General features: G+C 38.3%; 1 protein-coding gene across 2 annotated transcripts in view; it reads left to right on the top strand.

Annotated features, from left to right (window-relative positions):
• ZDHHC2 (zinc finger DHHC-type palmitoyltransferase 2) overlaps positions 1-13,055 on the top strand; it is a 39,959-nt gene extending 26,904 nt beyond the window's left edge. For both annotated transcript variants that reach the window (XM_032999216.2, XM_042808227.1), the window contains 7 exons: positions 414-534; positions 1,257-1,389; positions 3,864-3,990; positions 4,159-4,251; positions 5,390-5,499; positions 5,953-6,030; positions 9,509-13,055. In XM_032999216.2, coding sequence (XP_032855107.2) covers positions 414-534; positions 1,257-1,389; positions 3,864-3,990; positions 4,159-4,251; positions 5,390-5,499; positions 5,953-5,993 — 625 coding nt within the window. In that variant the 3' untranslated portion in view covers positions 5,994-6,030; positions 9,509-13,055. The remainder of the gene's footprint in view (positions 1-413; positions 535-1,256; positions 1,390-3,863; positions 3,991-4,158; positions 4,252-5,389; positions 5,500-5,952; positions 6,031-9,508) is intronic.
• Positions 13,056-14,303: the final 1,248 nt, after the last annotated feature.

Genomic DNA, 14,303 nt, shown 5'->3' with positions numbered 1-14,303 from the left:
TTTAGAACTGTCCCAGTTGTTATTTGCAGTATGCCCGATAGTAAAGCATGAATGCATACAAACTGAAAAAGTAACTGTCACTGTAGTCACATTTACATCAGATCTGCTGGGAACAGATTTCATACCATAAGTGAAAATTCAATTTCAGTAAGCTGTTGAAAGTAGTATTACCTGGTAAAGTTCTTTGTTTTTCTGTGGTAGTGGTATTTTGGTTTTGGTTAGAATTACTATGCTACTTCAGAAGTTTAAGCTAAATACACCTCAGTAGCTTGAGGCACCAGAGATAGGAAGCAAAAGTTGGCTTACATGTTGATACTAACTTTTTTAGAGTAAATAAGTTTAATTTTAAATTGGATGAAAGTGAAGAAAATGCCGTTCATTATATTCTAGTTTTACCTTTTTTTTCTTATCAGGGTGAACAACTGTGTAGGATTCTCCAATTACAAATTTTTTCTTCTCTTCTTGGCTTACTCGCTACTGTATTGCCTTTTCATTGCTGCAACGGATTTACAGTATTTTATCAAGTTTTGGACAGTAAGTATCCTAATCTACATAATGTCTTTGAGTGTGTGAAGCTACCACTGTGAGAGAAGTCTAAGACTCCAAGGCATTACACTGTAATCTGGTGTCTCCTGATATGAGGTACAAAAGTTTATCTAATAATTATAGCCCTCTATTTTTTTCTGTTTATCGTAGTTTATGAAATTTCACTTATTTCTTCATTATTTGGAAGCTATGTAGAACAAGTATGCAATTATTTAGAAAACATTTTACAAGGGAATTTGTATTATAGATAGGCTTTGTTAACTTCCTTTAATGCTATGCTATGCAACATCTTCAATGAAATTTTCTAGTGTTTTATTATCACAACTTAGGATATTACCTTCTTAGATTTGCAATATTTATGCTATAAGTATTCTGAAAAGGCTGATTAAACAAGACAAGTTTTGTAAAGGTGAGTTATTCTTCAATAGAAGACACTTCAAAGTTCAAATCCAAATTTCAGATTCTTGTTGTCAATATTTATACTTTCTCAAGAAAGGGCCTGGTTCTTTCATGTGGATGCTGTCAGCCACCAAATTGCATGGCTGTCTGTACATAGAAGGTGTATAATTTATTTATTCAGACCCTTGTTATGTGGTACATTTTGTGTCTGCATGGAATTTGATTTGGCCAAATAGAGGATTATTAATAATCAAATTAAACAGCTATTTCCCCAATTTTAACAGCGTATTTTTTTTTTTTTTTATTTTCAGAATGGCCTTCCTGATACTCAGGCCAAGTTCCACATCATGTTTTTATTCTTTGCTGCAGCAATGTTTTCTGTCAGTCTGTCTTCTCTCTTTGGGTATCACTGTTGGCTTGTCAGCAAGAATAAGTCTACATTAGGTAAGTAGATTTAATGCTTCCGTGTTTGGCAGCAAAAAATAAATAATATATGTATATTATATGTGTGGGGGGTAATGGAAAAAGCGGGCAATCCTATACAGGTTCCTTGGATCCTGGTTGGAAGTGCCCAGATCTGACAATGTCCAGTACTAACTCCCCAGTACTGCTGTTCCCCAGAAATTCTGACTCTTTTCATCATGCCCCAAGGGGCCAAGTTATTAATGAGCATATCCTCTTCCTCCCATCCACAGCTTGTTAACAGAAACTGATCAAACTCAAAAAAAAAAAAAAAAAAAAAAATTGACATCACTTTGTAATAAATGTGAGATGCACTAATGCATACTCACCCATGCGCTTCTTGTTTGGCATTCCCAGCCCCCAGGTCAGATGTAGCATCTCAGTCAGGGCTCCAGCACTTCATTCCCCCCTTAACCCATGCAGAACCAAAGATCCTCTGTTCAGTTCAGCTACATTTTTGTTTAAAAGCTCTACAAGGCACAGCTATTAATTCCAAAACTTTGCCTGTACTGGATGCAAGGAGAGAGAAAAATAATTCTGGAAGGCAGGCTGATTGTGGCCATTAGTGTTGTTAGTTTTGATTGACATGAATGAGCACGAAGAGCCAATGTCAGAGAATGATCTGATACAGAAGAACAGACTTTAAGGCAGTGCTTCTATAATTAGTAGCAAATGAGCAGAGAGATCTGAAAGGTAGTTGCACAGTTGAGTCCTGTCTACCACATAATAATAGATGCATGGAAAGGCCTCGGTGTTACGAGTTAATTTTAAAAACCTCAGAGGAGGAGGCCTGTGCTTCTACTACGGGGCAGTATATATAACTTGAATATCAGCATTGAATATCAGCACTATGCCAAGATTTCCCACCACTTAGATGCATATTTGTCTGATTATAAATATTAATAAATAAATACATAAACAAATAAATAAATGGAGATTTGACTGCCTGTTCTATACTTTTTCCTGGCCCGTAATAATACCAGTTTGTAATATGTTCATGAAAGTTCCTAAATCTCTAAATGCTTTTCTGTTGAAATAAGCTGAATTCAAAGTAAGCTGATGAATTGATCTGTTTTTTCCAGTTCTCTTGGGATTTACTAATATGTAGATGATTAATGGAAAACTTTGGATATATATCAATGGAAGAAAGCTTGTTTACTTCAAGATTTCTCTAGGGTTTGTGGGTTTTTTCAGTATTATGAAAAATCATCTACTTAGAAATTAGTACTGAAAAAAAGTTCACCCAATCTAGTTGTAAGTGGATAAAAGTTTTATTAATGATGGTTAAATGAATGGAAATAAGTACATATTCTATATATAAACTGTTCCTATCATTTTAGTAAAAAAAAAAAAAAAAAAAAAAAATCAAAGGTAGCCATAATGCAGTACACATCTAATTCATCACTTGATGTTTTTATAACAGTTGAATTCCATGCAGGTAATATACCACATATTGTGTACACTCAAGGTACTCAAAAAGATCCGTTTGTCTCTTCTTCCCATTTTACTTTGGGAAACTGTTCGATATGTGAAACCCTGAACATGCAGTAGTTTGGCAATGAAGCCATGACAGCTTTAATTGTGACCGTGCTTAAATCATCCTTGGAGCAGTTTTCCTAGCCTAACATGGGCATCTAAAAGGGTATCTCTATTTTCCCTTCCCCCTTCTTCAAAACACCTTGTAACTAATGCATACTACATGTTGAAGGTCATTTCCAGCAGTTCATAGCCAAGGATTTACTGCAGAAGAACAATTTCTGCATGGTTCCAGCATAGTTTGTGTGAGCTGTGCTGTCAGGACATGGCTTGCCTACCCTACTATATATAGTCAATTAACGGAATTAAATGGCTATCAGTCAATTGGTGGAAAGTGAATTGAGTTTTCTGCTTCAGGCACTTTGCAACACTTGAAGCTGTGTTTAGCTCTCTTCTCCAGAAATTTAGGTTGGACGTCCATGGGGAATAACCTGGGTCTATGAGTAAAGTGCATTCTTTATGAAGCTGTAAAAACACACAATATTTTCATACCCCAGGGTGTGAAAGCTAATCTTGCTACCGAAGTAGGTTAAGCTCATCTTCTTTTCCATTACACTTTCTGTAGTAAACCCTTTGTTTAGGTTTTTCTTTCTTGAACACTCTGTAATATAGTCACATGCTGAAATCTTCATATAACATATCACACCTTCTTAAAAAGTGAGTTCCTCACTCTTCCTTGCCTTGAGTAGGGAGGGGTGTGAAGGAGACTTCCACCCTTCCTCAGCCATTGCACTTTCTCTGCACGCACAGTGCCTGTGTAGCACTGACTTTGACTTTCATGACTGGAGTAGCTTTCTCAGTCAGTTGGGCAGTATAGCCTTTCCTCTTGGGTGATGGTATCATCAGTGTGATTCCCTAAATAGTGTGAAACTTAAATGTGGTATCTTGCAAAGAAATCTAATTAATTTTTTTCCTTTAAGAGGTATTCAGAGCTCCCATATTTCGTCATAGAACAGACAAGAATGGCTTTAGCTTGGGCTTCAGCAAAAACCTGAGGCAGGTATTTGGTGATGAGAAGAAATACTGGTTGCTGCCTGTGTTTTCAAGGTATGCTCAGTTTTTAATGCTCCATTTGTTGACACTGTTCACTATTCAGGATCCACAGGGTTTGGGGGTGGTTAGTTTTTTGAAATAAGATACAGTAATACTTCAGAAAAAAACAGTTCTTCAAAGTGTTTTTTTATGTATGTATGACACTAATTCTGAATTTTTCAGTCTAGGGGATGGTTGCTCCTTCCCAACTTGCCTTGTTAATCAGGATCCTGAGCAAGCTTCCACACCTGGTGGTCTTAATTCAACATCCAAAAAGTAATCTGCTTTTTGTTACTCATTTCAGATAGTTGATACTCTTATTTTTTTGTGTGCACATGTAAATAGAACCACGTATAAGATACTTAAAAGGAGTAAGCAAATGAAGAATATCCTATTAATAAATACAAGTCAGTTTTTAAACAGGTGAGCTGTAATTCAGCTAATCCTCAGACTAATATTTAGATTTATGGAAATAAGGTGGGGGTTTCTTTCCCCTGGTGTGCTTTGTCTCAGTTCATTGGCATCCCAGGTCCTGAATTTTCCACCCCTGCCTAACATTCAGTACCAGCAACATTCTGTTCTGCATACCTATGAGACCGTTTGTCTGCCTGCCTGTGGTACGGAGGTATTACCTTGCAAGGCTTTTGGGGGAGGCCTGCTTCTTTGTATCCGGTGAAAGATGCTTCACGTAAGGGAATCATAGGCCTCAGCACTTGTGCCAAAGCACAGGAAGCTGCATATTAAATGCACGTTTTGCTTCTGCTGATAATAGGACATATTTTCTTAACCCTTATCCTCCATGAACATGACATCTTTAAAGTGTGAAAAGTATGCAGATGCTTCTTAAACTAAATAAACATAACTTAGTATTTCATATTGTAACTTTTCTGCAACATTTATGTAATGAAAAGTGTAATAAGTATAGTAGACTTGAATATGTGACTAAGAAATTATAAAAGAAACGTACTGACAGTCTTTTACTGGTAAAAGAAATACATTATGCTTCAGCTAGCTGTTTATCAACATTTTAAATCTTACCCCAGTGATCCATAGCTTATATTAGACAAGAGGTTTTGCAGATGATCTCTCCACTGTTTATCATGTCAGGTTTGTCGTAGTGGGAGAGAATATGGATAGAGTGCATTTAGAACTGAAGTAAATGTATTAATATATAGTAGCTGTCAAAGAAAAAATCAGCATGTTTCCCTGTTCTGTGCTAGGGAGTTCCTTTTTAGATTGCACTTGCATCTGACAACTGCACTGTAATACATGTAATGATAAAATCGTAGTGATTCACCAGAAAAGCAGCAAGATAAGGTAGGGAAAATACTGTGTATGACAAACTGTAATGTGTGGTAAGATAATGAAAAATTACTGCAGTTTACTAATGGTTTTTTTTGAATCGTCATTACAGTGAGAGCCACCTGTTTCCTGCAAAGCCATTGCGCGATTCCCAGAGCCACCTTCTTACGGATACACCGTCTTGGTCAGAAACTGGTGCAAAGGCTGAAAAGGGCAAAGTTGGTAAGGAATTAATTTATGCTGCAATGGTTTGTTTTGTAATAAACTAGTTTGGGAGGATGTAGTATAAAAATTACCAAGATCACTTGGTTTGTATTCATGAACCAAAATTCATGAAGCTTGTTTTACGTGCATGTTTGTAGGAAGTTCCATGTATCAAGCTGCTGTGCCCTTCCCAGTTAAACCTGACTGAGAAATACTGAGAACACTAACACCAGGAGATGCTAATTATCTTTTGAGATGAGTCTGATAAGCAATTTGTTGCCAAAAGAATTATACCAGAATGTGATGACACCTTGTTGCAACTAGTGAAAAGCCATGTAATGGACAGAGGACAGAAATAGACTTGGTAATAGTGGAATGACATTAAGATGGATTGTTAATTAAAGGTTATATTATTTGCTGAAATAGACATGAGAGCTTTTCCTGTGGAATTACAATTTTTTGTCTTTAAAGGTATGAGCAATCCTGCATTAACCATGGAAAATGAAACCTAATTTCCCTTAAAAGAAACATCTGAATATGTAAGGAAAGGTATGTTAATATTCTCTGTACTTAATGTGTTATTCCATGATGCCTTACCTCTTGAAGAATGCAGAAAAGAAAATTACTAAAGCAATTCCTATCTGTTTTATTTTCTTCAATTTATTTTTTTGTACCGTGCATAGCAGCACATGAATTCATAGCTTTAAACTAAACCTCCTATTTCTTGATGTGTCATGTCTGCAAAATAGTTTATACCCATTGCTTTTAGGTAATATTCCAAAATACTATTAGTATTCTCTTTCTTTAGTAAGATAATAAAATTATGACTATTCAAGCTGTCCAGCAAATATTTGTAAAGCTAAGTTTGAAAATGAAGTTAGTTCTTAACAGTGAAAACAAAGGTCATGGCTTGGACTGCTAAAGCAGTGTTGTGGTTTAACCCCAGCTGGCAACTGGGCCCCACACAGCCACTCACTTGCTGCCCTCCCAAGGGATGGGGAGGAGAATCAGAAGGGTAGAAGTGAGAAAACTGGTGAGTTGAGATAAAGACAGTTTAATAGGTAAAGCCAAAGCTGTGCACACAAGCAAAGCAAAACAAGGAATTAATTCCCCACTTCCCATGGTGCAGGCAGGTGCTCAGCCATCCCCAGGACAGCTGGGCTCCGTCATGTGTTAACAGTCACTTGGGAAGACAAACATCATCACTCCAAATGTCCCCTGCCTTCTTCTTCCCCCAGCTTTACATGCCGAGCATGACATCATATGGTATGGGATATCCCTTTGGTCAGCTGGGGTCAGCTGTCCCAGCCGTGTCCCCTCCCAGCTCCTTGTGCTCCCCCAGCCCACTCGCTGGTGGGGCGGGGTGAGGAGCAGCAAAGGCCTTGGCTCTGAGTGAGCACTGCTCAGCAGTAACAAAAACATCCCTGTATTATCAGCACTGTTTCCAGCACAAATCCAAAACATAGCTCCATACTAGCTACTGTGAAGAAAAGTAACTGTCCCAGCCACAACCAGCACTGGCATGTAAACGTCTATCAGGTGATGAAGGGAAAAAGATTTGTTTTAATATCTAAGCTGCTGGAAGCTTGTTCTTCAATGCCAGGTACTGAGCTGCATCCTATTTAATAATAAAAAAGTGCTGCCTACTGAAGACAGATGTCCATATGAATTTCTGAGCATTTAGTCACCTATTGTCAAAAATAGCTGAGATTTTTTTCTTTTTGATTTCTAGCATTGATATCTTGCAACATAGAGTTCTCAGAAGGCAGGTTTGAGAAGCAGCTAGTAAATTCTGTTATGCACATAAAAGGAGGAGACCTTAATAATTGCATTGCAGAGAATGAACATAATCAATCATCATATTCACTCTAGTATTTGAAGATTTCTAAGTCCACCAAAGCTTATGGAAATCTACTAGTTCATATTTAAAACTGGATAAATAATTTTTCTCCAACCCTAAGAATTTCAGCATACCAAATAATTTATTGTTTTCCAACAACATTGGAGTTGTTGTTCCAGCAAGGTCATTTCCATCTCTGCTATTGGAAGCACCCCTTCAGTCATCCTGAAAAACTGTCTCAAGTGGATGTCCTTCATTTGTGTGTGACGTGATTGCTAGACATGCTGTCACAGCTGTCAGGTTGCTCTCGGTCACTCCTGGAGAAAGTGGAAGGCATGGAAAGCCATCGGAGAACTGCAGTGATTGTTACTAGACCCATCAGGCATGGTACTGCACTGTCTTGGCAGATGATAAAAATGATAGGTGTGCAGATACCAACAGGTGGCCTTCAGCCTATACCAAAAAGGTCCCAACAGTTCAGTTGGATTCATCAGCGAAACTAAAAATTTCTTGACCCGACATTCTGGTTTTGTGTGAAGTGTGAACAAAGACACAGACAGTTCCACATATAGGTACATCTACAAACTCGATGATGGTGTGAAGTGTTAAAGTGTTGAAAATGTGGGTGTCAAATGAACAGAGTTAGAGAGCAGAGCGAATGAAACTCAGCCAGTGTCTACAATTTTGACTGCTCTGTGTAGATTTGGGGTTTTTTTTTTTAATAGAATCTAAAAATCTCATTTCTAACATTGTGTTCAAAATGTAAAATGCCATGCTTCTGCCCTATTTAATCCATAAATTGTTTCATCAAAAGAACAGCTTCTGGAAAAGAAGAAATTATTCAACTTCAGTTAGTTTAGTGTCTTACATGTCATCACTACTCGAGAGTAAAGCATTGGAGACAGGCTATAAAGAAACAGATTTTTGGATTATGATACAGAAATATTAATTGCAACTAGTTTTGTCAGGTTTGACTTCCACTTTCTGAAGTCCTAATATTTAAGTAGTAAATTTTAAACTTTAATCTTTCTTTGAAGAGTATGTACGTTTTATTGGAACTTTGTCATTCAGATTATTCTGAATATCAGACGTGATCTGTGATTGTTCTCAAAATGCTGAAAGTGTGTTTTTTCAAGCTGTTTAGCTGTTCATGCTCTTTTTTGGTTGTGTTTTTTCAACCCAGACTGAGAAAGTAACAATTAGATTTGTGTTTGCAGTCTGATTACCCCAACCCCTGGGGTTTGGGGTGTTCATTTCTTTGGTTTGGGATTTTTTTTGTTGCTTTCTTTCACGAGCATCCGTTTTGAAGCGCAGCTTTTTAAAGAGAGACCACCTTCAGAGGAGGTTACGTTGAAAAGAATATGTGTAAAGCCACATAAAGGGGCACCTGGAAATTAGTTTTGCCTCAGACTGATGCATACACATCTCAGAAGGGCAGCAGCTAAGGTCTGATAATTTCTCTGGCATGAATGTAGGTGCCAGTTTGGTTGTACCCTTAGCTCTGTCTGAGAACTTTCTATGTGGCACTTAAAAGACGTTCTGGAGATGTAACATCTGCATATCTATCTGACATACAGTTGCTGGAATAAGAGCCCTTATATAAAAAAATCTTTACTTTTTTTAAAACTACTTTGCATTTCACTTCATTACTTTATTGTCAGTATTTGAGTTATAGGGAGTGAATAGAATATTTTATTAAAGATGCTTAAGTCAAAACAACAAAAGCAAGTAATTTAATCTTTGACATGAAAAATACAGGCCATGGCCCCTGCCAGTGTGTTAGTAATTTGAATTTCTGTCTCGACTAAGGATATGTTCAGCGTCTTGCATCCTGTAATCCTTTATAGTTAATCAGAAGACTAATTACTGAGAGTGCCAGATGTGGTTTATACTAAGGTAATAGAGAATTGTTTTTTAATGATGCTGGTACCTGGAAGTACTGTAAAAATAGCTCACTTCATGTTATAAACTGGTGCCCTGCTTGCTATGTAGTCAGTTTTTAATCACTGTCATCCTGAAGTGGATTAATAACTGTGAACAGTCTTACTGTATTCCTCTTTAGGGTGGGCTTTTCATTCAGCTATTGTTCACTTTCCCCTTTGAGTTGATGAGACTTCTTGCAATAACTTAATTTTAAAGTATTCTTCAGTTCTAATAATGTCTTTTGTGATTAATGCTCTGTTCCAGTTCAAGAGAAAGCTGTCTTTGGAAGGAATATGCATTCTTCCAAGTATCAGCCTTGTTGGCCAGCTGCTCCTGTCTGCTCCTGTGTGGATGTGCTCAGAAAACAAACTGGCAGATGATTAGCTGTCTCCATGTCACTGCTTGAAACATGAAACTAAACATACTACTTCTGAACCATATAGAGAATGTTTCAAAATTACTGGTTTTGAATGGTGAAGGAAGATTCTGAGTCTTAGGAAATGAAAAAAAAAAAAAAAAAAAGAAAAAAGAGGAGTCTGAGTTTACAATTGTAAAAATTCAATGCCTGGTTTTACTTTAATATTCAGCACAAGAAAAATGTGGCCTCCTTACGTACCAGTCCATGTTCTTGCCTTGGTTTTGAAAATTCAGCTCTTAATTCAAATTGCTGCAAGTAGTTGACTTTAAAATCAAATTTTCACACTACTGGCTTTACAAATGGGAGAACAGCCAGTGTTGATTACAAATAATTTAGTGGCTCGGTGGACTGTATTTTCTTTTGAGTGCTTGATAAGCAATTTTTGAAAAGAAGGAGATCCAAGTGAAGTGTCTGCCTATTTTTGGAAAACATTATTGCAAAAGCTCTGTTTTCCCTCAGATCTGTGCTACCAGTAGTTTGAAAAGTTGTGGAGGGGAAAAGAACTCCTTTGTTAATTGAATGCTACAGTGGGTCACTGGTGAGTGGAGCGATAAAAACCTGCGTTCAGATGGGTGATACATAAATGAAGCTGGCCAGCTGGGGATTTTGCTGGGAGCTGCAGTGGACAGTCCTATGAAACGGGGATTTTATTGTCCCATTTGGAGCCGTTAACCCCTTCAGGAAACAAATGTTGGCACATAACTTTGATCCAAAATGCTTTTTACCAACCTGTGTTCCCAAGGGCCACTGTCTTTCAAAATCCTAGGTTCTTATTAATCAATGGGTGTCTCAGATTTCTTTTTTCACTTGTTCTTTAAGACACTGCCTTTCTTACTGCATTACCTAACAAATATCATGTACAATCAACAAGACTTACTGTTATAACTTGTGATATTTGCATTTACAGGACAACAGATGTTTGATTGCAATACCAAAAAGCCAAGCTGCTGCACGTAGGAAACCCCCTTCAGTTAAGTTAGGAGCTAGCAGCTTTCTGAGGATCAGAGTTTACCAGACAGATAATAAAAGATGCATTATCAGCTTTCAAAGTCAAGGAAGTTTCACCAACACAAACCTAATTGTCTTGTGCCTTTTGTATACACTACATTTCTGGTATCAGTGTTTACATTTAAATGCAAATTGTTATTCTGAAAACAACTTTAGGAGGAACTTACTTAGTTTAGATAAAAAGACTAGTCCAAAAAAAAAAAAAAATTAAAACCTCTCAGACTAAGTTAGTTCAGTTATCAAACCTGAGTCACTTAGCAGGTTGGTTCACAGTGTAAAGATGCCAGTTGCTTGTTTAGAAAACTGGCAGCAGAACTAAGTGACAGATTTCTGAAAGCAAAAATCTTATCATTAACTCTTCTACAGGCAGGTAACTTTGAAATTTGTCTTTCCTGGGTTTACAACTTAAAAGTGATAGCTGTTGGAGCACTTTTTTCTAGTGAGGGAAAATGTATTTCTTTTACTACTTTTTTTTTTTATCTCAAAATTTTACCAGCCTGAAAACATCTGTTTCTTGCCAGAAGTGCCAGAGTGTGGATCCCTTGATGTAGAACACCTTTTTTAAACTAGCATGAAGGTAGCATACGGTTTACATGATGCCTGCAGACATCTAGCAACCAAAAGTTTTTTGCAGCTGTTTATTCAGTGTTGTTATGTCAGCTTACCTCCTAGTAGTGTTTGTTTAAATGCTGACTTGTCGAGGGAGAAGGGGGAGAGGGAAAATATATTTTTTAACATTTCAGGTTCTCTATCTGTATAGTCTTGTTTTTTACGCAGTTAGTCACAGGGTGGTGTGTCACGGAGCATGCATTTGAAAGCAGTGAAAAATTGAAATTCAGCTTTGGTGTAAATTGCTCCATATTTTTACATAAAGTACAGATTTCTTCCCCAGCAAAACTCATAACGGAAATGGATCTCTCGAATACAAATGTCAGCCTCCCTGATCGTGTCCAGGGCTCTGAGAGCTCTTAGTAAGGCTGGGGAGTGAGGTAGAGAAAGGACAGGGATAAGGGATCAAGAAACGCCTGGCTTCTCCATGTCTCAGAAGTAACACTTAGAAAGCACAATAGCACTAAATAATCTGCAGATTTAAGGGAGCCAGAGGCTGTCCCTCTAGCAGAAAACTGGTGGAGGTGTGGGAAACATATGCTGAGGAAGGGAGAAGGGGAAAGAGAAGTGCCAGTAGCTCCGAGGTAAACATTCAGTAGATCTGAGCCGGAGAGCTGGAGCTACACCTGCTCCCAGGGTGGGTAGGAGCTGTGCCGCCGGGCACGGCCCGGGCAGCGGGCTTGTCAGCGTTCCTGGCAGCTCTCACTGCACAGAGCGTGGACAAAAGTGAGCTAATCTTGCTCCAAAGTCTACTTTCTGATAGGACTGTATTATTGGCTTTAAGCTTTCTAATACTTTATATAGCAAAGTGAAAATTGTCTTTTTAACATTGTCATTGAGCATTGATGCTGTTACAATGCACGTGGGAGAATTTGTGAAGAGGTGAGGGGAGCAATGATGTATTGTTGTTTGTCTGCTTACACTGATTCTCCTGTTTATATTCTTGCTAGGCACTTTACTACAGCCTTTTGTGTAATTTCAGTATTTTTTTTAAAGACTGCTTTTTACCTACTGTACAGTTACTAATCTACTTTTTTGCTAAAAAGAAAATGGTAGCCCTGATATTTGTCTGGCAGTATGACTGCGTTTCAAGCTTCAGCAGAAGTCAGACAAGTTCTACAGACTCCTCAAACGGGCCTGAGTCCCTAATGACAAGAGAGTTAAAATTTGTTTTGTATATATGTAGACAGTCATATGAATCATAGCCCCCAACACAGCTAAGAAGCTTCCTTAACTTGTAGGTTAGAACAAATCCAATACATGTCTGCACCAGAAGTGGGCCACGTATTCCATGTCAGTTGATTACTGGTGATGGAGTGTTCAAAGTCTTCGCAGAGAACTGTATTAATTAAAAAAATGAAACAACTAGAAGTTGGTGAGCTCCTCCCACTGAGCAATTAGACACAGCTGCTGCTATGCACTTTAATTCTTTAACTTGAAAGAAAAAACATTGTAAAATTTAACTTCCAGATTGACATTTCTTTAGTAGCCTACAACTACCGGCAGGTAATTAATGACACTGCTAATTATTTGTAACTGTTTGTGTACCTCAAATCAGTGTCTTCAAGACTTCAGAAAGGTTGGAGGAAGCAAGTTTGTTTAGTGCATGGTAGGCTGTAGCTGTTGTTAATAATTATTTGGACTGAGAGTTCTTGCCCTGATTAAGTTGACTGGTGTGCTGGAGTGAGGGGGAACGTATTTCTACATAAATTTATTGTATAACTTTGCCACTTGTTAATGTATTGCTCACATAAATAAATGCTTCATGTCCAGCAAGTCAAGTCCATAGTAGTCACTGACCCCTTACCTTTGGCTTTACTGACAGTGTACCTGAACAGCAGAACATCATCTCTGCTACAGCTTCATTAACAACATGCTGTAAGTATCCCCCCGCCCTCACCCCTTCCCCGGCAATCTTAAACTTTCATAGGCAAGTTCACCCTCCCAGGTTAATTGCTAGATCCCTTGCACCTCATGAAACACCTACACTCTGAAACAGGTTAAAAGGGAACCAAACCCTTTTTGGTCTTTCATGGGTGAACACTCCCTGGCTCCACGCTGCTACAGACACAGCTGCACTCCTTTGGATGCTGTCCCAAAGAAGAGGCAGTTCCTAAACCCACCGTACTTTATGGACTGAGGAGGTGCAATAAGTGTGTTACTGACCAGGGTTGTCACCCACAGCAGTTTTGCTTCGTGAGGGCTCTCCACTCCTTCCCATGCCAGATTATTCTGATCTGACTTTCCCCTCCTTGCACTTTGCCCAGTCTCCCCTTGGGAAGCGCTGAATCCACCTCTGGTGCAGAGAGGTATGAGACTCTCTACTCCCGGGCCTCTGAAAATGCAGAAACAGTTACGTAAAGATGAAAGCAGCTTTCACCTGTTCCCGTTCAGATGTAACATGCAGTATACACTGCAAGCTTTTCCCATTTTTTTTAATTTAAATCTTTCCATAAATATTTGTATTGAGCCACATACAAACATTCTCATCCAAAACAAGAAGATTAAAAAGAGACTCTGCTGCTGTACTGTGTTGGTGGTGGGGTATCTTTGTTGCCGCTTCACTTGCGGTTATCACTTGTTCATCAGCAACCCCGTAAGAGGAGAGGAAAAGCAGCAGACTTCTGGGGTGAAATTCTGAGCAAGTAGCATCTGACATAGCCTGAGGAAAGCCTTGCCTACTTTTCCTTTGCAGTTTTTCAACTGTTCCCTTTTTAATTTTTTTTATCACCATTCTTCCCTCTCTCTTCCCCTTCCCTTCCACAGAAGTCCAGATTGAAAAGGGTTTCATTTTAAATGTACACTCACTATCTACATCCCCTTTACTCTTCCTTTATTCTAGATAAATTCTTTCTTTAGTCTAGGCAGATAATTCCTTCGTTTCTCTAAGTTTTTCTAATGGCGCCCATCACTGAAATACAATAACTACCTCAGCCCAGTAACCCAATCTGGCGGTGTCGTTCCCTCTATCTGGGGCAATGATTACACACTTCATCCTAGATCACCATAATCTTCTCAGGCAGA

Source organism: Tyto alba, unplaced genomic scaffold, assembly GCF_018691265.1.
Source record: "Tyto alba isolate M040663 unplaced genomic scaffold, T.alba_DEE_v4.0 Super-Scaffold_6, whole genome shotgun sequence".
NCBI lineage: Eukaryota > Metazoa > Chordata > Aves > Strigiformes > Tytonidae > Tyto > Tyto alba.
Note: the sequence above shows the minus strand (reverse complement) of the source record. Positions and strands in the feature narration are given on the sequence as shown.